A 24,676-nucleotide genomic window follows, 5' to 3' on the forward strand; every position below is an offset into this window, starting at 1 on the left:
TAGGTGAGTATTGGGCTTACCGCGACTAACGCGTTGACTGCAAAGATTGCAGATGGCAACGCTATTGTCAGCAGCGGACACGTTAAAAAAAGCCCACACTGCGGAGCCATGTGCCGGTGTCCTGGGAGCGCCAGATGTGACCGTACATGGTCGATGACTCGCTCCTGATACATTTGCAGTCTGCTTTGTCCCTGCTGTGCAATGTAAGTCATTGCTGCTTCTCCTCCCTATCTGCTGGTCCATATCTCCCTCTGAACTCCCCTCCTCTTCCTCTCTTGTGGGCACCCACGTGACATCACTAGACACGTCATCATCAACGTCACCTTCCCCACCGCTATAAGTAGAGTAGGCAGCAACACCGGGGACCAACCTCCTCCTTGGGCTGATCTGGGTACTGGCGTCAGACTGCTGAGTAGCGCTTGTTGCTACCTCCTCTTCCTGATCCAATACCAAGAGTGGCTGCGCATCAGAAATGTCCTCTTGATATGGATCGGAAAATAATTCCAGTGACTCAAGCGGAAGGTATGTGGTGGTGGTGGTGGTGGTCGTGTTGTTGGTGGTAGTGTCTTTGGGGGTGCACATAGCAGAGAGTGAAGAAGAGGGTGCAGATCGAGAGGATGAGGAGGGTGCAGAAGAGTAAGGCTGAGCGAGCCACTCAACCAAGTCTGGTGCATCCTTTAAAGTAATTGAACGCACCTTCTGCAACTTCCCACTTTGGCTCAAGCCTGTTGCTCCTGCCCTACCCCTACCACCCCTGCGGAAGGGCCTGCCTCTTCCTCTGCATGTCATTTTTTAAATGACCCTGTGACAAAACTCTTAGTCCCTATACCGCTGAAGGACTGCTGCAGTATAGGTGAGCGGTCAGCAGTGGTGCACGTCAACCCTATCTATTGTGGACCTATAGCGGTCCTTACAGAACAGCAGACTGTACCGCACTCAAGCCTATGTACCGTAGCACCCTATACCAAGTTACCAGTCCTTATAAGAACTTTTGTGGACCAAGCAGGTTGTGTATTAGTGTTTAGCAGACTGTACGTCAGTCCCTATACCGCTGAAGGACTGCTGCAGTATAGGGCAGCGGTCAGCAGTGGTGCACGTCAACCCTATCTATTGTGGACCGATAGCGGTCCTTACAGAACAGCAGACTGTACCGCACTCAAGCCTATGTACCGTAGCACCCTATACCAAGTTACCAGTCCTTATAAGAACTTTTGTGGACCAAGCAGGTTGTGTGTTAGTGTTTAGCAGACTGTGCGTCAGTCCCTATACCGCTGAAGGACTGCTGCAGTATAGGGCAGCGGTCAGCAGTAGTGCACGGCAACCCTATGTATTGTGGACCGATAGCGGTCCTTACAGAACAGCAGACTGTAACGCACTCAGGCCTATGTACCGTAGCACCCTATACCAAGTTACCAGTCCTTATAAGAACTTTTGTGGACCAAGCAGGTTGTGTGTTAGTGATTAGCAGACTGTACGTCAGTCCCTATACCAATGAAGGACTGCTGCAGTATAGGGCAGCGGTCAGCAGTAGTGCACGGCAACCCTATGTATTGTGGACCGATAGCGGTCCTTACAGAACAGCAGACTGTAACGCACTCAGGCCTATGTACCGTAGCACCCTATACCAAGTTACCAGTCCTTATAAAAACTTTTGTGGACCAAGCAGGTTGTGTGTTAGTGTTTAGCAGACTGTGCGTCAGTCCCTATACCGCTGAAGGACTGCTGCAGTATAGGGCAGCGGTCAGCAGTGGTGCACGTCAACCCTATCTATTGTGGACCGATAGCGGTCCTTACAGAACAGCAGACTGTACCGCACTCAAGCCTATGTACCGTAGCACCCTATACCAAGTTACCAGTCCTTATAAGAACTTTTGTGGACCAAGCAGGTTGTGTATTAGTGTTTAGCAGACTGTACGTCAGTCCCTATACCGCTGAAGGACTGCTGCAGTATAGGGCAGCGGTCAGCAGTGGTGCACGTCAACCCTATCTATTGTGGACCGATAGCGGTCCTTACAGAACAGCAGACTGTACCGCACTCAAGCCTATGTACCGTAGCACCCTATACCAAGTTACCAGTCCTTATAAGAACTTTTGTGGAACAAGCAGGTTGTGTGTTAGTGATTAGCAGACTGTACGTCAGTCCCTATACCAATGAAGGACTGCTGCAGTATAGGGCAGCGGTCAGCAGTAGTGCACGGCAACCCTATGTATTGTGGACCGATAGCGGTCCTTACAGAACAGCAGACTGTACTGCACTCAGGCCTATGTACCGTAGCACCCTATACCAAGTTACCAGTCCTTATAAGAACTTTTGTGGACCAAGCAGGTTGTGTGTTAGTGTTTAGCAGACTGTGCGTCAGTCCCTATACCGCTGAAGGACTGCTGCAGTATAGGGCAGCGGTCAGCAGTAGTGCACGGCAACCCTATGTATTGTGGACCGATAGCGGTCCTTACAGAACAGCAGACTGTAACGCACTCAGGCCTATGTACCGTAGCACCCTATACCAAGTTACCAGTCCTTATAAGAACTTTTGTGGACCAAGCAGGTTGTGTGTTAGTGATTAGCAGACTGTACGTCAGTCCCTATACCAATGAAGGACTGCTGCAGTATAGGGCAGCGGTCAGCAGTAGTGCACGGCAACCCTATGTATTGTGGACCGATAGCGGTCCTTACAGAACAGCAGACTGTAACGCACTCAGGCCTATGTACCGTAGCACCCTATACCAAGTTACCAGTCCTTATAAAAACTTTTGTGGACCAAGCAGGTTGTGTGTTAGTGTTTAGCAGACTGTGCGTCAGTCCCTATACCGCTGAAGGACTGCTGCAGTATAGGGCAGCGGTCAGCAGTGGTGCACGTCAACCCTATCTATTGTGGACCGATAGCGGTCCTTACAGAACAGCAGACTGTACCGCACTCAAGCCTATGTACCGTAGCACCCTATACCAAGTTACCAGTCCTTATAAGAACTTTTGTGGACCAAGCAGGTTGTGTATTAGTGTTTAGCAGACTGTACGTCAGTCCCTATACCGCTGAAGGACTGCTGCAGTATAGGGCAGCGGTCAGCAGTGGTGCACGTCAACCCTATCTATTGTGGACCGATAGCGGTCCTTACAGAACAGCAGACTGTACCGCACTCAAGCCTATGTACCGTAGCACCCTATACCAAGTTACCAGTCCTTATAAGAACTTTTGTGGAACAAGCAGGTTGTGTGTTAGTGATTAGCAGACTGTACGTCAGTCCCTATACCAATGAAGGACTGCTGCAGTATAGGGCAGCGGTCAGCAGTAGTGCACGGCAACCCTATGTATTGTGGACCGATAGCGGTCCTTACAGAACAGCAGACTGTAACGCACTCAGGCCTATGTACCGTAGCACCCTATACCAAGTTACCAGTCCTTATAAGAACTTTTGTGGACCAAGCAGGTTGTGTGTTAGTGATTAGCAGACTGTACGTCAGTCCCTATACCAATGAAGGACTGCTGCAGTATAGGGCAGCGGTCAGCAGTAGTGCACGGCAACCCTATGTATTGTGGACCGATAGCGGTCCTTACAGAACAGCAGACTGTACTGCACTCAGGCCTATGTACCGTAGCACCCTATACCAAGTTACCAGTCCTTATAAAAACTTTTGTGGACCAAGCAGGTTGTGTGTTAGTGTTTAGCAGACTGTGCGTCAGTCCCTATACCGCTGAAGGACTGCTGCAGTATAGGGCAGCGGTCAGCAGTAGTGCACGGCAACCCTATGTATTGTGGACCGATAGCGGTCCTTACAGAACAGCAGACTGTAACGCACTCAGGCCTATGTACCGTAGCACCCTATACCAAGTTACCAGTCCTTATAAGAACTTTTGTGGACCAAGCAGGTTGTGTGTTAGTGATTAGCAGACTGTACGTCAGTCCCTATACCAATGAAGGACTGCTGCAGTATAGGGCAGCGGTCAGCAGTAGTGCACGGCAACCCTATGTATTGTGGACCGATAGCGGTCCTTACAGAACAGCAGACTGTACCGCACCCAAGCCTATGTACCGTAGCACCCTAGACAGACCAAGTTACCAGTCCTGATAAAGAGCTTTGTGGAACAAGTGAGTTGTGAATGATTAGCAGACTGCAGCAGAAGGGCAGCAGTCAAGTATAATATTCTTTCTATATTTGGAAGAAAGAATATTATACGTGTACAAGCCTATTACCGTACCACTGATACCAGTCCTGAAAAGAACCTTTGTGGAACTAATAGTAACAGCAAGTCTTTAAAATTATCCTCACTGCCTGACACACTGCTTCCTGCCTGTCCCTATACAAATTGGCAAAAAAGAGTAGGCTGGAACGATTAGCTGGAACAGCTCTTTTGTGGACCTGATAGTAACAGCTAATGATGATGATGATGATGATGATGAAGAAAGACTAATCTGGCTGAGCTGTCCCTAAAATAGCAGCATACAGCGCTCTGTCCCTTTATCTAAACTGACAAAAGAAACTCAGGCTGCTGACCTAACACCTATACCAGTCCTGAAAAGAACTTTTGTGTACCAAATAGCTAGCGTTTTCTCTGTCCCTACTCCACACAGGATCCTTTCCCTACAGTGACAGAAGAAAGAATGTAAAATGGCCACCGGATCGGGTGTATTTATAGGTTAGGGGGAATGTCCAAGTGTCCATGAGCTGTCATGTCTCAATTGGTTGTCCTGTAACACATGATAAACGTGTCACGAAAGGTTAAAGTTCTTGTATACATTAAACACGTAAGTCCGCCGGGGCGAACGACGGAAAAAGGCGTTCGAACCCGCGGACGGCGAAAGTCGGAAATTCGCCGCGAAACGACCGCCGGGCGAACCGTTCGGCCATCACTAATGGCCAGTGACCTTGTGGTGATGATCAGAGAAGATTCTGGGAGAACATGTCTCCTGAGCAAGCTTTGGAGAATTATTTCTTTGTGGGTTTCCATAGAAATGTCAGGACAACCCTCAGATTTCTCCTCCAGAGTCCACCTCAGTTCATCAAACCCATCAACTATGGTGAGAAGTTTTCTCTGACTTCCAGGATCCTTCAGAATAGACACCAGGTCATCTGAACTCAGTCTGCAGGTTCTGGATAAAAGTCCCACAAGACTTATGTTTTCAGGGATGGTGTTGATTTCTCTACAGCTCAGATAAAACACAAAATCAAACTTGTCTCGGTAGAGATCCCCAGAGGCCCAGTCCAGCATGATCTTCCTGGAGGTCATTGTTTTTCCAATCCCAGCAGGTCCTTGTAACACCACAATCTTAGGGATGAACTCATATTTATCAGGGTCAAAGAGGGCCTGGATTGTGGTTGGGGGTCTTTTCTCCATGATCTGTAGATGTCTTCTGCCGGTACTCCTTATTTCTTCTTCTTTTCCCTCTTTATTCTGGGGTCCAATTATCATCAATAAATTGGTGAATCTTTCCTTTAGATGAACACGGGAATTATATTCTGGAATCCTCTGGAACTTCTCTTTCATAGACTCGTTGTGTTCCTTACTGATTTCTTTATGAGAGAGAAGAGAATATTTTATTCCTCATACACACAAAATAATATTTATAAGACAGAGTTGGAAATATTGTATTATAACCATAAATCCAAATAATGGAACCCTAAAAGGAGATATCCCATGAAATACAGGAGGACTGTGGTAGCATCCAAACTATGGACACACCATCAAGACCAGAGGCATAAATAGAACCAACAGGGCTCCAGTGCAAGAAACCATGAAGAGCCAATATGACTGCTGTTGCCCTTTCCACCAGTCCCAGGCCCTTTTCTCCAAGAGTGGGGCTCTTCCCTCTGAGGCAGGGGCTCTTTCTCTAGCCTTTTCCACTTGTTCCTGTCATAGGCCCATTATAAGCCCTGGTTCAGACTGCTGAGACTCATCATGTGACTTGCAACATGAAGTTGCTGGACACGTCAAAACACATTAATTTCAATGGGTTCTGTCCTAATCAAGGTGACTCAAGTCGCAGCAACAAAGAAAAAGGATCCTGCAATACCTTTCTGTGACTTTGGTGTGATTTGAGTGCCATAGACCACAATGTTAAATCACAAAATCGCAATCAAGTCACAGGGAAATTGCAAGCAAGTTGCAAATCTTTGGGATCACAGCAGTGTGAACTAAGCCCATGTTCTGAAGTGGGCCCCTTTCCTGCCATGTTGGGCCCCCCTACAGGCCTGGTCCCCAGTGCAATCTTTGTGACCCTGGTAGTACCACCACTGATCCAGACTACAACAGAACAAAATGTTCATCCAGAAAAGATTTCATATGAAACATGGATGTCCTACTAACCTGATAATCTGTTGTCATGTGTCGTCTTCTTCAGTTTGGCTGGAAATAAGATTAGGGAAGTGATTAGTCCTGACAAACCTCTGAAATGTATAAAATAATAACTAAGAGAATTATTAGTGTAGCAGATCCTCCCAGACACCATCATCCCACCAACCCTCTGTAGATTGGAGTCTCTCCTCCTCCAGGTGATGGGGATAGTCTTTGTCTGTCTGGTAACATCTCAGCACATAGCAGTGACATGTGACCATGGTGGGGACCAGAAATGCCCCCAATTCTCTATGCAGGGATTACAGGCACACACCTAGAATCTGGAGCCTTGACTCTACTTTCTAATGGAGGTTCAGGTGGATGCATGGGGCATAAGGCTCAGAACCCCGAGCAACAGTCATGAGGGTCTCCTAGGAATACAGCTATAAATATGGAGGTTCTGTATAATAGACAAGTGGCTGTGATTGGATTGCTCTACTTGGCATGCTGAGTGATGTCATTGTGTTATGGTGACTGACTGCCGGTGTTCTGGCATATAGCGTCCGTCCATCGGATAGTGCCCGTATGGAGCAGGAGGAGATTTGGAAAATCTCCGAAGATGAATGGTGCCTGAGTCGAGGTGCTAGCCCCACCATCCAAGTGGACATAGGGCAGCAAATTTTAGAGGGCCTCTCGTGGGCTCGCTTCGCTCGCCATGCTTCGGGCTCGGTCTCGCTGCGCTCGGCTATTTTTATTATAACTCTATGTCCACTTGGATGGTGGAGCTAGGACCTGGACTCATGACGCCGGCGCCGTTCATCTTCAGCTATTTTCGAAATAGGTGTGTCCTGTGTACTGCGCATGCACAGTACACAGCAGACACTATCCGATGGGGGACACTATGTGATAGGAGAAGTGTTACTCTGCTTCCCTTTTACATGTTATTTTCTTCTGTAAACTCCCTCAGTAAAGATTGTTTAACCCCTGAGTGTTAAATGTGAAGTACTTGTGCGCTGCTATGGACCTCACAGCCAACCAAAAGGAATATGCAAAGGTGCAGCGCTAATTAATGATAAATACAAAAGATTTTAGTGAAAAAAAATGGTAAAAATCAGTGACAAATGTGTATAAATTAAACAGCGTGATCACTGAATAATACAAAACAGCACATTAATAAAATCACATGCTGTTATGTGAACAAAATCCATAAAGTGCAATTAATGCTCCACACAGGGCCGCTTATAGGCCAGTACAATTGGCCCTGTTGTACCAGGCCCAGCCAGCAATGGGGGCCTGGGCAAGCTGAACAGATATATAATGTAATAGAAAAAATCCTCCAGCCATGGCCGATGAGAGTCCATCCAAATCAACTACCAAACCCCTGCCCCCCCACCCCCTGGTTATTTTTCACGTTTTTGTTTTTTGTGCAGATAGCTATCTGCAGACTAGGTGGTGGCAGGGGAGGGACTATTTCCACTATTTCGGGCGATGAAGACTGCCTCTTCCATGCCAGCTCCTCATGTTGGCTCTGTCTCAAGTCCCAGCCAGCGCGTCCTCTATAGTGCTGTCCCCCTGGCATCGCGGAGTGATTCCTCACTGGCATCATCGACATCGCATCTGACTGGAATCATTTGTGGACATTTCAGTCCAGGCAGCAGCAGGATCAGGGAAGAAGTGCCTCGTGGGGCCTGGCTAAAAATTACACAGGTGTGTGCTTGCTTAGGGGGTTAGGAAGGAATTCAAATCTACTACTACTGCAGCAGCATCTATACATTATGGTATTGGCGGCATGAATGCCATATTGTGCTGCAGACAGTGCCACCCATGATGCTAATACCATAACCTATGTGCTGTCTGCAGAGACAGTGCCATCCATGCTGCCAATGGCATTATGCAGGTAGCACATGCGTTATGGCATTAGCATCATGGCACTGTCTGCAGCACATTACTACATTGGTGGCATGGCATGGGTGGCACTGTCTGCAGCACAATATGGCATTGGCAGCATGGGTGCCACTGTCTGCCTGCAGAGACAGTTCCATCCGTGCCGCCAATGCTGTAATGTGCTATAGACAGTGCCACCCATGCCACTGATAACATAATATGCTTCAGACAGTGCCGCCAATGCTGTAATGTGCTGCAGACAGTGCCAGCTGTACCGCCAATGCCGTAATGTGCTACAGACAGTGCCACCCATGCCTATCACTTGTAACAAACTTGCACTTTGTTTCAAGGTGGGGTTTGGGGAGGGGCCATGGGTGGGCCTGAAGGAGGGACCAGAGGCAGGACCAGGGGTGGAGCTGAGGGGGACCCCATCAGGTAGGCTGTATGGGGCCCCATCATTTTTATCAGCGGCCCTGCCTCCACACAAATAATAATATAAAACAGTGGCTTCATCAATTCCCAAACTAATACATGAAAGAAAAGTCCATAAAGTGCAAATGCTACAAACAGGTTGGCGGTGAAAAGATCCCAGATCCAAGGTGAATCCCACCAAAGTGAGTATCAAAGCCTTTTAGCAGCTGCAGATGACTACCATAAAGATAGTCTCACCAAGCATTAGGGAAAAGATTCAGGTCTCTCCGCAACCTATAACGCCTTCCACAGCTGAGGAAATAACTATGGTAGCAAGAAAAAGTTAATGACCCCTTAGGAGTTTTTTCAGGATTTCTACATAAATAGATCCAGCCAGGCTGCATGATCTATCTTGGGAAACAGTATTGGTACATCAAGCCTACATGCTATGTGAAATACCCCTGTAGGGGTTATTGGCGCTGGATCCATTTAAGTAGAAATTGCTGTCATGGTACGTTGGTACCATGGAAGGCCACTAGGAGGCACATCTGTGCCCCCTGCTCACCCATGGAGCCGAGTTGAGTACCTGGCAGTCACGATCACCGCTGGGCTCTCGCAATCGCTTGGGGCAAACCGAGAACCGGGATCTGTGTGTGTAAACACACAGTTTCCGGTTCTCTGAGGGGAGAACAGACAGATCTGTTAATACAGAGTATGAACAGATAATCTGTCATCTCCCCTACACAGTCCCCTCCACCTACAGTTAGAACACATACTAGGACACACTTAACCCCTTCACTGCAAGTGACATTTTTACAGTAATCAATGCAATTTTATTGCACTAATCGCTGTAAAATTGCCAATGGTCCCAAAAATGTGTTAAAATTGTCTGACGTGTCCGCCATATTGTTGCAGTCCCGATAAAAATAACTAATTAAACAAAGGCCCCAACGGGTCTATACAGATCCTTTATGGCATTTCACATTCCACTCACCTCTCTTCTCTTTATAGCATGAACCCAGGGATGTGGTATATGGATCAGTAATCAGGGATAAATATACACTATGCTCTATTAGGTCTGCTCCTCTCCTCCATTCACAGGCTATACAAGACAAATAAGAACTCCATAGTGTAGTCATTTCACAGAAGAAATGGTTTTATTAAAATACCTTATATCTAGGTTAAAAGCAAGCAGTGTCATTACAATCCCTACTTCCTGTCTCAGCCGTGATATCACAGACATCACTGGTCACATGACTTTTTCAAGGATAGGGAGACAGTTGACAGACGTTGGGCTTTTAAAGCTCATAGGTTACTATGAAAACTTATAAATAGTATCCCAGGAATCACATGCCCTCACAGCCATTGGTGGAATTACAAAAAACTGCCCCCAGTGGTCAAAGACGAACATTACATCTCACAGATTTGTTTAAAAAACAGTGCAAAATATTAGGGTGAACTGAAAGTCTTATTATAAGACATTTATTTATTAAAAAAAGTCACTAAAATAAAAAACAATGAAAAGCCAAAAAAGGAAACATTTTTGGAAATACTATCCCGTAACGTTAGATATAAATAGAATGATGGGTTATTTTAAGGCTGCATTATACCATTATGGTGGAAGGGCGCTTATTAGCACAAGAGTATAGTGGAATATCCACTTCAATTTCATTAAAGAACTCAAGTTCTTTAATGAAAAGGGTCTTAATCTGTTTCCTTATTCCACATAAAAGACTTTTCACCAAAACATCTAATATGATGAATTGGGAAAGGGAGCTGGGCTCTACCTTCACTTCTAAAGAATGACAATGTGCTATCCAGTCAGGTTTTTGCTATTTCCATTGTAACAACCACTGGGAAATAATGCAAAAAATTATTCACAGAAGATATTTAACCCCTGTGAGGCTGTCCCAAATCTTCCCTCTAGAACCCAATACCTGTTGGAGACAATGTGGTACAATAGTCTGTATAACACACATTCTATGGGACTGCGAGACTGTGTGCAGTTTCTGGAATGAGGTTTTTAAATAGATTTCCAAAGCAACTGGTTTTTTCATTAGACCCACCCCTCACCTTGCCCTATTCAAACTCTTTACTCAAATACCAACACAACTTTAGAAGTATAATAATACATATTCTTATAGCTGCACGTCTGACTATAACTGCAAGATGGAAATCTACTATGACATCTAATATCAATGAAATAGCATTCTTATTGATCCCCTCCAGTACCATGAATTTTAATTGAGAAATCAAATGTCTTTTCTCCAAAAAATGTCTCACTAAAGGCAACTGTACCAATTTATCTCTGATTGAATATTTATGCCTTGCTATCCTATCTTTAACTTTCTGAATGGTCTCTCAAATGCAAAGGAACCCACATGGACATTTTATTACATACATGACATATGGCAATTGACAAGTGTAATAACCTTTGATTTGACCATCATACCCTTTATGTGGATGGGATATAAACTTGCCTTTTATCATGGAGTTACACTGTATACACGTTAGACATGGGCTAACAATAGGCTAGGAGGGGTATATTGGTCAGATCTGACCAATCGATCCCTTAACATTCAACCTATTCTATAGGAGGATAAGGGGGAGCTTGCAATTCACTAATATTCAGATAATTCTCTCTTAATGAACCCCAATGCTTCTTAACCACTTCCCACCCGGCCAATGCATATATATGGCCGGGTGGGAGCCATCTACTCCTGATAGGACGTTTAGGAACGTCCTTCAGGAGTAGCGGGATCGCGCCCGTGCAGCGGCGCGATCCCGATGTGCTCGTGTCACCCGGACACGGCACATCTTAGATCGGCAGGAGGGCTCTGTGATTGGCCCTCCTGATCACATGACGGCCATGTCCAATCACGGCCGTCATGTGATGTAAACAAACAGCCGGTTGCTAGGCAATCGGCTCTCCTCTCCTCACACGGAAGTCACCGCTGAGGAGAGGAGAGCAGAACGCTGCAGCCGGCTGATGATCAGTGAGTATGGGCTGCTTTTTACAGCTTTTTACTCACTGATCATCAGTGTAGTGTAAACACACAACACACCACACAGTACAAACACAGTCCCCACATATGTCCCCAAAACACACATGTCCCCAAAACATACATGTCCCCAAATAATAAAAACACATGTCCCTAATAATAAAAACATGTCCCCCACATATGTCCCACTAAAATCACATGTCCCAATGATTATCTGCACACATATGTACGTGACACCAGCACCGTGATATAGAGCACTGACACTAGCACTGAGATAGAGAGCACTGACACCAGCACCGAGATAGAGTGCACTGACACCCGCACCAAAATAGAGAGAACTGAGACCACACCAGCACCGAGATCGAGAGAACTGACACCACACCAGCACCGAGATAGAGAGAGGGCACTGACACCAGCACCAAGATAGAGAGCACTGACAGCAGCACTGATACCAGCAACTTGATGCTGGGCCCCAAACATATGACACTGCTCAACGTCTTCAAACAGGTGGGTATGAGCATATAGTACGGTGTGCTTTTTTTGTACAAGGAAGTGAGCCAAATGTAGAAAAAAGGTCTGTGTGCTCAATTAAATAAATAGTTTATAGAGATATACATGGTCTACCGGTCACATGTGTTGAATTCCTCCGAGATCCATGCCTCATTCATTTTTAGAAATGTGAGGTAGTGAACACTGTTGTGAGCTAGGCGAGTGCGCTTATCGAACATGATCCCCCTGCTGCGCTAAACGTCCTTTCGGACAGGACACTGGACGAGGGGCAAGCCAACAGTTCGATTGCAAATTGGGCAAGCTCTGGCCAGAGGTCAAGCCTGCCCACCCAGTAGTCCAGGGGTTCATCACTCCTCAGAGCGTCCACATCAGGCATTAACCCGATGTAGTCGGACACCTGACGGTCTAGGCGTTCCCTGAAGCTGGATCCGGATGAGACCTGTCGATGGGTCGGCTGAAAGAATTACCTCATATTAGAAGTCTTGCAGGCGCTGTTGGATTGGTACCCACAACTTTTTCTCTGGGAGTGGGAATTCCTCCTCTGCCAGTGCACGCAAAAGCAGAATGCAGCATTTCTCGAAGCAAGGCCTGGTAGTGCTCCATTCTGACAGCCCTCTGCGATGGTGGTAAGTACCACCCAGTACTGGTCCTTGACCCTCATGCTTTTTATATGGGGGTCCCTGTTAAAATACTGGAGCATGAAGGCCCCCATTTGCACTAAACTGGAAGCGGTGTGGTGGCCTGGCTCCTGCTCATCATCCAGGATAATGTCGTCCTCCTCATTCTCTCCCCATCCACGCACAACAACAAGGATCCCAGAAATGTTTAAAGCATGCTCTTCTTGCTCCTCCTCATCTGCCCCGGCACCATCCTCCTCTGACTCCTCTTCAGACTCTTGTTGTTGACTTGTCTCAGATAGAGTAGCCCCCCAGGAATTCATCCAGCATTGCGACTTCCTCATCTTCCTGCTCCTGCTCCTCCACGGCTTGATTAATGCCACAATGGAATGCATGCTCCATAAATAAGGCATAAGGTACCATGTCACTGATGGCGCCATGGCTGCGACTGACCAGTTTGGTAATCTCATAAAATGGGCGTAGAAGTCTGCATGCATCGTGCATGAGCAGACACTGGCTGGTGAAAAAAAAGGCTTCCCAGAACCTGTTCTGCTGCAGAGTTCATACAGGTAGACGTTAACTGCACGTTTCTGCTGGAGCAGCCTATCAAGCATATAGAAGGTTGAGTTATATCTTGTCAGGCAATCGCAAATAAGACGTCTGACCGGCAGATTGTGTCGCCGCTGAATGTCAGCAAGGCGAGCCATGGCCGTGTAAGATCTTCTGAAATGGGCCGAGATTTTCCTTGCCTGCCACAAGATGTCCTGGACCCCAGGGTATTTGACAACGAATCGCTGCACGACCAAGTTTAAGACGTGTGCCATGCATGGCACGTGTATCATTTTGCCCTGTTTCAATGCGCTATTGGCAGTGTTGTCACACACCACTTTACCAACTGTCAAATTGAGCGGTGTTAGCCACTGATCTGCCTGTGAACGCAAAGCTGAGTGCAGGGCCAGTGTGGCTCTTGGCTTCCAGGCACAACAGACGCAGCACAGCATGGCAACGTCTCACCTGGCATGTCGAATAGGTTCTGGGGAGCTTGGGCGGTGCAGCTGAAGAGACACTAGCAGCGGAAAAGGAGGAGTCAGCCGAGGAGGATGGAGTAGGAGGAGGAGGAGAAGAAGAAGAGCCAGGCCTGCATGCAATCCGTGGCGGTAAAACCAAATCTACATGGGTGCCATGGGTTACATGCTTGACGGCCGTCAGAAGGTTCACTCAGTGGGCAGTAAAAGTGATATACCTTCCCTGCCCGTGTTTGCTAGACCACATGTCTGTGGTCAGATGTATCTTGGCACCGACACTGTGTGCCAGAGATACATTCACTGGCCGCTGAACATGGCCATATAGCTCTGGGATGCCCTTCTCTGAGAAATACTTCCTTCCTGGGACCTTCCACTGTGGTGTTCCAATGGCCACAAATTTTTGAAAGGCCTCCGAGTCCATCAGTTTATATGGCAGTAGTTGTTGGGCTATCAGTTCTGACAAGCCAGCTGTCAACCGTTGGGCAAGAGGGTTATCCGGTGTCATCATTTTTTTACGCTCGAACATTTGGCCCATGGAAGCCTGCCTTTTTGCAGAAAAGCGTGAGGATGGCGTGATAGAAGGTAGAGTGGAGGACAATTGTGAGGAGAGAGTAGAAGGAGAAGTAGAAGACGAGGCTGGACGGTGAGAGCCTGGAGTGTGGCTTTGTGTGTTCCGTTACTCCCACTCGGCTCGGTGATGGCTGCTCATGTGCCTTCTTAAGGCGGTCATCCCTAGGTGAGTGTTGGGCTTACCGCGACTTATGCATTGACTGCAAAGATTGCAGATGGCAACACTATTGTCAGCAGCGGACACGTTAAAAAAGCCCACACTGCATAGCCTTGTGCCGGCGTCCTGGGAGTGCCAGATGTGTGCCTCGCTCCTGATACATTAGCAGTCTGCTTTGTCCCTCCTGTGCAATCTAAGTTCTTCCTGCTTCTCCTCCCTATCTGCTGGTCCATATCTCCCTCTGAGCTCCCCTCCTCTTCCTCTCTTGTGGGCACCCACGTGACATCACTAGACACGTCTTCATCGACATCACCTTCCCCACCGCTATAATTAGAGATCTCAGAGTAGGCAGCAACAGCGGGGATCAACCTCCTCCTTGGGCTGATCTGGGTACTGTCGTCAGACTCCTGAGTGGCGGTTGTTGCTACCTCCTCTTCCTGATCCAATGCCAAGAGTGGCTGCGCTTCGGAAATGTCTTGCTATGGATCGGAAAATAATTCCTGTGACTCAAGCGGAAGGTATGTGGTGGTGGTGTTGTTGGTGGTAGTGTCTTTGGGGGGGCACACAGCAGAGAGTGAAGAAGAGGATGCAGATCGAGAGGATGAGGAGGGTGCAGAAGAGTAAGGCTGAGTGATCCACTCAACCAAGTGTGGTGCGTCCTTTGATGTAATCGCACACACCTTCTGCAATTTGCCACTTTGGCTCAAGCCTGTTGCTCCTGCCCTACCACTACCACCCCTGCGGAAGGGCCTGCCTCTTCCTCTGCCTGTCATTTTTTAAATGACCCTGTGACAAAAGTCTCTAGAGAAGTGCAGTGTGTATGTGGAAGAAGGTATATAACACCCCGCTTCAATCTGTCGTTTTTGAGGGCCACTGGTCTATCACACCAGTTATAATACTTTTTTTTATTGCGTTTGTCACTCTTTGTAGTATCGCTGCAGAACCGCTCAGCAGTCACAATGCTGCACAGCGGAAATGCACTATACTATGCTTTCTATATGTGCAAGTATTTTATACGTGTATTACACACCTATATACTGCACAGCAAATAGTACACCTATACCAGTCCTTAAAAGGACCTTTGTGGACCTAGTAGCTAGTGATTTGCAGACTGTCCCTCAGTCCCTACACTGATAAAAGACTGCTGCAGAATAGGGCAGCAGTCAGCAGCAGTGCATCAGAACCCTATATTTCTTGATCATACATCACGGGACACAGGAGCTTCATTACATAGTGGGTTATATAGGCACCTCTGGTGATTGGACACTAGTTAACCCCAATTAAGGAGAATTCCTCCCCTATATAACCCCTCCCATATGGGAGGCACCTCTGTTTTTTCGCCAGTGTCTATGGTGGTTGGTCACGTAAAACATGTGCTATGAAGAAAGCTCTGTGCAGGTCCCTGCGGGGGCCTAAGGGCTACAACAAACCAGATCCATATCTCGGGCCAATATTTGACTTCCAAGATGATATGGTACCCGGGCCTCGTCAGCCGAAGAAATGAGGTTTGGCCTGTAAGTCCTCTCCTATTGGAAGACTGGGCTCTGGGAAAACCAGACTTGGTGTACTGTTTACACAGAGCGCACAAAAGTTTCTGGCAGAGTCTTTTACATTATCCAGGTAGGAGGCTGTTTCGAGAAAGAGCCCCAGATAAACCTGAAGGTTGGCCAACACTGCCCGTCGTGATAGGTGAAGGCTGGAATTTGTCTGTTTCAGCAATACCTGCGGCGAGGACAGGTAAGGGAAGTTAATCCTATAGATATAATTATATATATATATATATATATATATATATATATATATATATATATATAATTATATGATGGATTTCTTCATTTTGAGTAGTTGTATGTCTTACCTGGTTTCCACCACTAGAGGGAGTAAGAGCAGCCTGATGCATACTTACATGCCTTTCAGTACACACGCTCAGTGAAGCCTGGTTCTCCAGCTGTCTCACGTCTCCTCTGCAGTCCCTGCTACAATAGAGGTAATACATGGGTCCCACGTAGTCTGGGGGTCCCACGCAGCTCAGATGGAGTTTTTCCTTTCCCCCTGGATTCCGCGGTCCTCGTGCACGCGCGCCAGGTGCGCTCCCGGCCTAATGGAGGAGGGGGGAGTGTGGTTGTAAGCTGTGCACGTCAGTGTGCACGGCGCTGTACTGCGCAGGCGCCAGGCAGCAGTTTTAAAAAGCCCAGAGAGTCAGGGGGCTGTAAGTGGAGACACAGGAGCTGTATGCAGTAAGCATCCCAGGGGATTGGATCCAGGCAAACCTTAGACACCTACTCAGCATCAGGTTGTGCAGTTTAAGCATATATATTTATTGTGAGACTTTAAGCACAACAGTGATTGCACTTGTACTAGTACCTCTGCTTTGTAGCTTAGGACTTTGTCTCCTCATAAGAGAGTCTCAGGGGTAGGTAACAAGAGCACTGGTAAATCACCGCCTAGGTCCAGGGGTTCTAAAAGTGCCTGTAAGTTACCACCCCCCTGCAAGACTGGAGCCAGGCTCTCAGGATGAGTCAGTGCCCCTGTCAGGTTTTGCAGCCTCTCCTAATGTCCCAGCCCCGGTATATGTCACTGAGGACTCCCTTAGGGTTACATTGGAAGGTTTTGAAGGGAGAATAATTAATTTTATTTCTGCTTCCCTGAAAGATAGCAGGAAAAGGGATAGATCCCCTCCCTCTGCTGAGATTCCTCTCCCAGGTGATTCTTCTGACAATGAGGAGATATCCCTATCTTGGGACAGGGATCTTGAGAAGTCAGAGGAATCAGAGGAAGAGGAGAGTCCCCTCCTCCCAGGCGCTCAGAAAACAGGTGCAGTATTATACTGAATTGGTGCGTACCACATTCAGAATGCCTGCTGCTGAAGTCGCTACGTCATCTGTTTCTTCCCTGGGAGTCAGGAAAGCCCCACAGACTGCCTATTCCTTCCCAATGCATCCCTTAATGGATAAATTGTTGTATGAGGATTGGAGACATCCCGATAAACTGTTTGCTCCTTCTAAAAGGTTTTCTATGCATTATTCTCTGGAGGAAAGTTTCACCAAGAAGTGGGGGGTCCCATCTGTTGATGCGGCTGTTTCTTGCGTGAATAAAAACCTGACTTGTCCTTTGGATAATGCTCAGGTATTTAAAGATCCAACTTATAAGAAGCTGGAAACCTTATTAAAAGCCTCCTTTTCCATGACTGGCGCTGTGGTGCAACCTACAGTCGCAGCCGTGGGGTTGTGTCAGTTCCTCAAGGAACAGGTTAAGCAGATGTTTGGCCTCCTTCCCAGTGAGGAAGTGGAGAATTATGCAGAAATACCTCATATTCTGTGTTTCATGGTTGATGCGATTTTGGATTCTTTCCAAGCATCACGTTTTTCTCTCATGTTGGTACACATGCGAAGGGCCCTGTGGCTAAAGAATTGGGCAGCTAAGCTGTCATGCAAGAAGCATTTGATTGGGTTCCCGTTTAAAGGGGAACATTTGTTTGGAGAAGAATTCGACAAATTCGTCCAAAAAATTTCAGGGGGTAAATCTACTCTCCTTCCAGTCAAAAGGAGCAAATGTCCTTCATTTAGGTGTGCTCTCTCTCCCGGAGCATCAAGCTCTAAGCAGTGGCGACGGCCTTCTCAACCCTCCTTTACAGGAAAGGCTCAGGGCTGGGCCCAGGGGCAGAAAAAGACTTGGGGGCGAAAGCCTGCCAAGCAGAGCCCAAACGCTTTCTTGTGAAGGGGCGCCCCCGCTCGGCCGAGTGGGGGGAAGGCTCCTGCAGGTTGCAGGAGCCTGGCGGGAAGAGATCCGGGACAAGTGGGTGATCTCTTTGGTATCTCTGGGCTACAGGCTAGAGTTTCAGGAGATTCCACCTTCTCACTTTCTAAGGTCAAGGATCCCCAGGGATCCAGTAAAGCAAAAAACACTATTTCTGGCCTTAGATCACTTACTATCCCAGGGGGTGATAGTAGAAGTGGACCCAAAAGAACAGGGTTCAGGGTTTTACTCGAATCTCTTCACCGTTCCAAAGCCAAATGGAAGTGTCAGACCTATCCTAGATCTGAAGGATCTGAACCGGTTTTTACGTATCCGGTCCTTCCGAATGCAGTCAATCCACACTGTGGTCTCCTCCCTGCAAGGGAGAGAGTTTATGGCATCAATAGACATCAAGGATGCATATCTCCATGTGCCAATTTTTCCCGCACACCAAAAATTTCTAAGGTTCGCGGTAGAGCGGCGCCACTTTCAATTTGTGGCCCTGCTGTTCGGGCTTGCTACGGCCCCTCGAGTCTTCACAAAGATTCTGGACCCTCTTTTGGCAAACCTAAGAGCTCAGGGTATAGCCGTCATGGCTTATCTAGACGATTTGCTTCTCATGGAGAAAACAGTAGCGTTCCTGAACCACAGCGTTACCAGAACGCTAGAACACCTGGAACGCCTAGGTTGGATTATAAACCTAGAAAAGTCTTCCCTACAGCCTGCCACCAGGTTGGAATACCTGGGTATGATTATCGACACTGCTCAGGGTAAGGTGTTTCTTCCAAGGCCAAAGGCCTTGGCAATTGGAGATCTGGTGCGCCTAATTCTGGGCAGGAGATCTTCCCCCATTTGATTGTGCATGAGACTGTTAGGGAAAATGGTCGCCTCCTTCGAGGCCGTCCTATTCACCCAGTTCCAATCAAGGCCTCTGCAAAGATGCATCCTTGCGGCTTGGAACAGGAAGCCCCAATCCTTGGATCTTCCTATGCGTCTATCCCCAGGGACACACAAGAGTCTCGTCTGGTGGTTACAAACCAAGAATTTGCTGAAGGGCAAAACTTTTCTTCCTCTTCCATGGAAGATTATCACGACAGATGCCAGCCTGACAGGCTGGGGAGCAGTGCTGGAGGAGACGTGCTCGCAGGGGAAATGGTCTGCAATCGAGAAGCTATTGCCCATAAATGTCTTGGAGATCCGGGCAGTTTATATGGCTCTCATAAAGTGGTCTTACAGACTACGAGGTCTCCCTGTTCGGGTTCAGTCCGACAATGCCACAGCAGTGGCTTATATCCATCACCAGGGCGGTACCAAGAGTCTGGTTGCGCAAAAAGAGGTGAATTGCATACTTGTCTGGGCAGAAAAGCATGTTCCGTGTCTTTCTGCAGTCTTCATTCCAGGAGTGGAAAATTGGCAGGCAGATTTTCTGAGCTCCCAGCAGTTGTGCCCAGGAGAATGGGCTCTGCACCCCGACGTGTTTCGGAACATATGTCACAGGTAGGGTACTCCAGACATAGATCTGTTTGCATCCAGGTTCAACAGGAAACTGGACAATTTTGTGTCAAGGACAAGAGATACACTTGCTCAGGTGTCAGATGCTCTGACAGTTCCCTGGGATCAGTACAATCTAAACTATGCCTTCCCCCGAGCCCACTTCTGTCACGGTTCCTGGGAAGAGTCAAGAGGGAGACAAAATCAGTCCTTTTGGTGGCCCCGGCTTGGCCCAGGCGACCGTGGTACGCAGAGATCATGAAGTTGGCAGTAGGCAGGCCATGGATCCTCCCTCTCCGGCCAGATCTGCTCTCACAGGGTCCAATTTACCATCCTGCTTTACACAGTCTGAATTTGACGGTTTGGCTGCTGAGACCCACATTCTGAGACATCGTGGCCTTTTGGGGCCAGTCCTTTCTACTCTGGTCAATGCCAGAAAGCCGGCCTCCAGGCTTATTTATTACAAAATCTGGAAGGCATATGTTTCCTGGTGTGAACTCAGGAAATGGCATCCTAGAAAGTATGTCATTAGCAGGATCTTGGCCTTTCTCCAGTCAGGCCTAGAAATGAATTTGGCCATAAGCACTATCAAGGTGCAGATTTCGGCCCTGTCAGTGTTTTTTCAGAAGCCACTTGCATCGCATTCCCTGGTACGGGCTTTCATCCAGGGGGCCATGCGGATAAGACCTCCAGTCAAACCTCCGGAATGCCCATGGGATCTGAATTTGGTTCTCTCGGCTTTGCAGGGGCAACCATTTGAACCTTTGCATCTGGCTTCATTAGTGCTCCTGACTAAAAAATTGGTTTTCTTGGTAGCCATATCCATGGCTAGAAGAGCATCAGAGCTAGCAGCTCTTTCCAGCAAGGAGCCGTATTTAATTATTCAGAAGGACCGGGTGGTCAGGCGTCCCAACAGGTCCTTTCTACCTAAGGTGGTTTCGGGATTCCATTTGAATCAAGACGTAATCCTACCATCCTTTTTTCCGGACCCACAGTCTGCAGAAGAAGAATCTTTGCACACTTTGGATGTGGTTAGAGCAATCAGTATATATCTTCAAGCAACTGCTCAGATAAGGAAAACTGATTGCTTGTTTATTTTGCTGGAAGGCCCTAGGAAGGGCCAGGCGGCGTCAAAATCTACTCTCTCAAGGAGGATTAGACAGGTTATTTCTCAAGCCTATAGTGTTAAAGGGAAAATCCCTCCTTTTCGAGTGAAAGCGCACTCTACTAGGGATGTAAATGCTTCTTGGGCAGTGCATCACCAGGCCTCCCTGGCTCTGATCTGTAAGGCTGCAACTTGGTCATCAGTCCACACATTCACCAGATTCTATCAAGTGGATGTAAGAGGGCAAGAGGATATCGCCTTCGGGCGCAGTGTACTGCAGGCTGCAGTTTATGTCCTCCGGTCCCTGGCGGTCTATAATTATGATCTGTGTCTCCCTCCCCTCAATCTGAACATTACTTTGGGACATCCTACTATGTAATGAAGCTCCTGTGTCCCGTGATGTATGATCAAGAAAATGGGATTTTTATATACAGCTTACCTGTAAAATCCTTTTCTTTTTTTTTTTTTTTTTTCCATTCAAAATTTTTATTAGGAAAAGAGATTGGTTACAATAACAGGGCACGTAACGTGCGTGCAAAATCAGTACAGTCCAACACGTAATACATATTAGAACATAGTACAATTAATCTGCGTCTGAGTATGACTTATTTCCATGCTGAAATTCCGATGCAGAACCTACTCACAACATGGGAAGGTTAAACCTCCCGCTATCATGTAATAAACATCTCTTGCCATTCCTTCCCAACAGCTGTCGTAATGCGTTTAACAGGTCACATTGGAACGGTCTTAGTAAGGGAACGTCTGTTTTAGTCTAAGAAATAAAGTAGGGTTCTGTACCCGAGCAAGTCGGTTATCTCACACGTAGTCATTTGTGGGCAAATTGGTAGACCGTCCAAATGAATGTAGCCTATTGGTAGTGAAAAATGAGTAGTTGAGTACGTATGAAGGGTTATCTACACAGGTAGAAAAGGGAAGGGGGGGTAAAGAAACCAAGGGGTAGAGGAGGGGGGAAGGGTATAGGAAATATGATTGCCTCTCCGGCTTCCGCCGTCCGCGATGTGTGGGTCCAGTTAATCTGGGTCTCTGCATTGTTTGCGCCTTGAATGGGATCTAGTAGATCCCAAACCTTCCTAGACTAGGAAGAGGAGGGGTAATGTCCATGTGGTTACCTATTAATAGCGTCAGGGTCACCAGAAACTGGCCGTTAATGTGTTTGGTATCTCTCTGAGTTTATGAAATCTCTCCATTGTCCCCAAGTTCTAGCGAACTTATGTGGTGTGTCTTTCGCAATATGGATTAGCTCTTCCATTTCTGCCATCTTCTCGATGCGTTTAAACCATTCTGAGACAGAAGGAGTATCCGGGGAACCCCAGTGAGCTGGTACGCATAATTTGGCTGCGTTAAGCAGGTGCATAGACAGAGATTTCTTGTACACTTGAGCGGGTATATCAGAATGGTGGAGAAGAAATCTCTCAGGCGAATAGTCTAGTTGGGCGTTCGTAATTTGGGATATGGTGGTGTGAACTAGCATCCAAAAGGCCTGTAGTTTGGGGCATGACCACCAGACATGAAGGAATGTGCCTCTCTCAATGTTGCATCTCCAGCACCTGTCTGTGAGCTCTTTGTTATATTTGTTTATCAAAGCTGGTGTCCTGTACCACCTAGAGATTGTCTTATAATTGTTTTCCTGCGTTGTGACATTAAGTGATGCTTTGTGGGCGATTAGGAAAATCCTCTCCCACTGATCCTCTGTCAATTCCATCTGCAAGTCTCTCTCCCATGCCCTGCAAGCGGTCCCTTCTTTCGGCGAGATCGAGGAAAAAAGGAGTGAGTATGTGATTGAGATGACATGCTGTTGTGGTGCGGATTGGGAGCAGAGACTCTCAAATGGGGTAAGTGAGCGTCCCAGAACGTTGTTTAAGTTTGTCTTAAGAAGGAAATGACGGATTTGGAAATAGACCCAATAGGGGAGAGGGTCTGCTTCAGGAGTCTTGGGAATTGCCTCGCGTTCTAATAGTTTGCCCCTTTGGAAAAATTGGTGGGCCTGTACGTCTGGATATGGCCAGCTGCTACTGAGAAAGTGGGTGGACATTCCCGGTTGGAAGTCCGGATTGAGCCTAACCGGGGTGAGAGGACCCGGGTTCGAGGAGATCATGCCCCCTTTGACTGCTTCTCTGAAACTGGATAATGTTGCACTTATCAGAGGGTGATCTTTTAGTGTCTTAGGGATGCCGTGTGGGGGCAACCAAGGGGTACTTGCAATTTGGAGCTCCGTCAGGGAGTCTTCTAGCTTCACCCAGTCTTTGGTATCGTAGTGGACCGCCCAATCAACAATTCTACATAAATGGGTGGCTCTTGCATATAGTAGAAGGTCAGGTAGACCGATGCCCCCCTTTTGTTTTGGTTTGGTAAGTTGAGAATAGCTAATTCTGGGGCGTTTGTGGTGCCATAGAAAGTGTTGGGTCAGCCTTCTCATGACTTGGAAAAAGGAACGAGGAAGTTTGATAGGTATTGTTTGGAATAGGTATAGAACTCGAGGAAGGACATTCATTTTCAATATCGCAGCACGGCCAAACCATGAAAAATGTGATTTGTCCCAGCTGCGTAGATCTGAAGCAATAGCTTGAGTAAGTGGGCCAAAGTTCTTCGCATAAAGGTCTGACAGGTGTGAGGGAAGTTGAATCCCTAGGTATCGAATGGAATCTTGTTTCCATATGAATGGGAAGTTATTCTGGCATTGGGTGACTATGTCTTGCGGGAGGGATATATTGAGGGCATGGGATTTAGAGAAATTAATTTTTAAGTTGGAAATACGCTGGAACAGGTCGAATTCTTTTAGTAAGTTGGGGATGGAGGTTAGGGGGTCTCTGAGGAACAGCAAGATATCGTCCGCAAAAGCCGCCAACTTGTATGAGTGATCAGCAATGGGTATCCCCTTGATGTTGTCGTTCGCCCTTATGCTATTTAGAAGGGGCTCAAGCGTGAGGATGAACAGTAAGGGGGAAAGGGGGCATCCCTGTCTCGTTCCATTGCGGACGGGGAAGGCGCCTGACAGGTGACCATTGACTCTAATTCTCGCCGTTGGAGATGAGTATAAAGATAAGATGTAGTTCAGCATGTGGGATGGAATACCCAGGTGTCGTAAGGTCATAGCCAGGTAGTCCCAGGCCAGCCTGTCAAACGCCTTCTCCGCGTCCAGGGAAAGAAAAAAGCCTTTCATCTTGCTAGAAGAGAGATAGTGGTGAATATTAATCGCCTTGATGGTATTGTCCCTGGCTTCACGACCAGGGACAAATCCCACCTGGTCTTTGTTAATCCATGAGGGTAGAAGGGGGAGGAGACGATTGGCAAGGATTTTCGAAAAAAGCTTCAGGTCCACATTTAGCAACGAAATTGGCCTGTAATTTGAGACTGAGGTGGCATCTTTGCCCTCCTTGTGTATGACCGTTATGTGTGCTGCAAGCGTGTCAGTGGGTGGGGAAGGAGAGGTGGATAGGGAGTTGAGGGCTGCCAGAAGCGGGGCATTGAGTAAGTCAGGGAAAGTTTTATAATACGGGGCTGACAAACCATCTGGGCCAGGACTTTTGCCTGGTTTCAGTTGTTTGATTGCCCCTTTCAATTCCTCCTCAGTAATAGATCTGTTAAGGTCACTGGCCATTTCGTCCGAAATAGGGGCAGGTCCAAATTCTCGTAAAAACTTCATAATTAAGGCTTCTCTATCTTTATTACCCGTTAGGGTCGCTTGTTGCCCCGAGATGTGGTAAAGCTTTCTATAGTATTGTTCAAATTGGGCCGCTATGTCTACAGACGACGTGTAAGAGACGCCTGCATGATCCTTTATGGTGTGAATAGTATTATTGGCTTTTTTTGAGTGAATGGCCCTAGCCAATAGTCTCCCGCTTTTGTTGCCCTGTTCGTAAAAGAGTTTCTGTGTCAGGA

General features: G+C 47.3%; 1 protein-coding gene across 1 annotated transcript in view; it reads right to left on the minus strand.

Moving 5' to 3' along the window:
• The window catches only part of LOC143986527 (NACHT, LRR and PYD domains-containing protein 3-like), a 214,361-nt gene that overhangs the window by 97,408 nt on the left and 92,277 nt on the right, over positions 1-24,676 (minus strand). Inside the window, exons 4-5 of the mRNA XM_077484885.1 lie at positions 6,303-6,341; positions 4,850-5,509 (exon numbers count right to left, since the gene is read on the minus strand). Of these exons, the coding sequence (XP_077341011.1) occupies positions 4,850-5,509; positions 6,303-6,341 (699 nt within the window). The remainder of the gene's footprint in view (positions 1-4,849; positions 5,510-6,302; positions 6,342-24,676) is intronic.

The sequence above is a fragment of the Lithobates pipiens genome, unplaced genomic scaffold (assembly GCF_037356315.1).
Source record: "Lithobates pipiens isolate NorthernLeopardFrog02 unplaced genomic scaffold, aLitPip1_a1.2 Scaffold_167, whole genome shotgun sequence".
NCBI classification, from domain to species: Eukaryota; Metazoa; Chordata; class Amphibia; order Anura; family Ranidae; genus Lithobates; species Lithobates pipiens.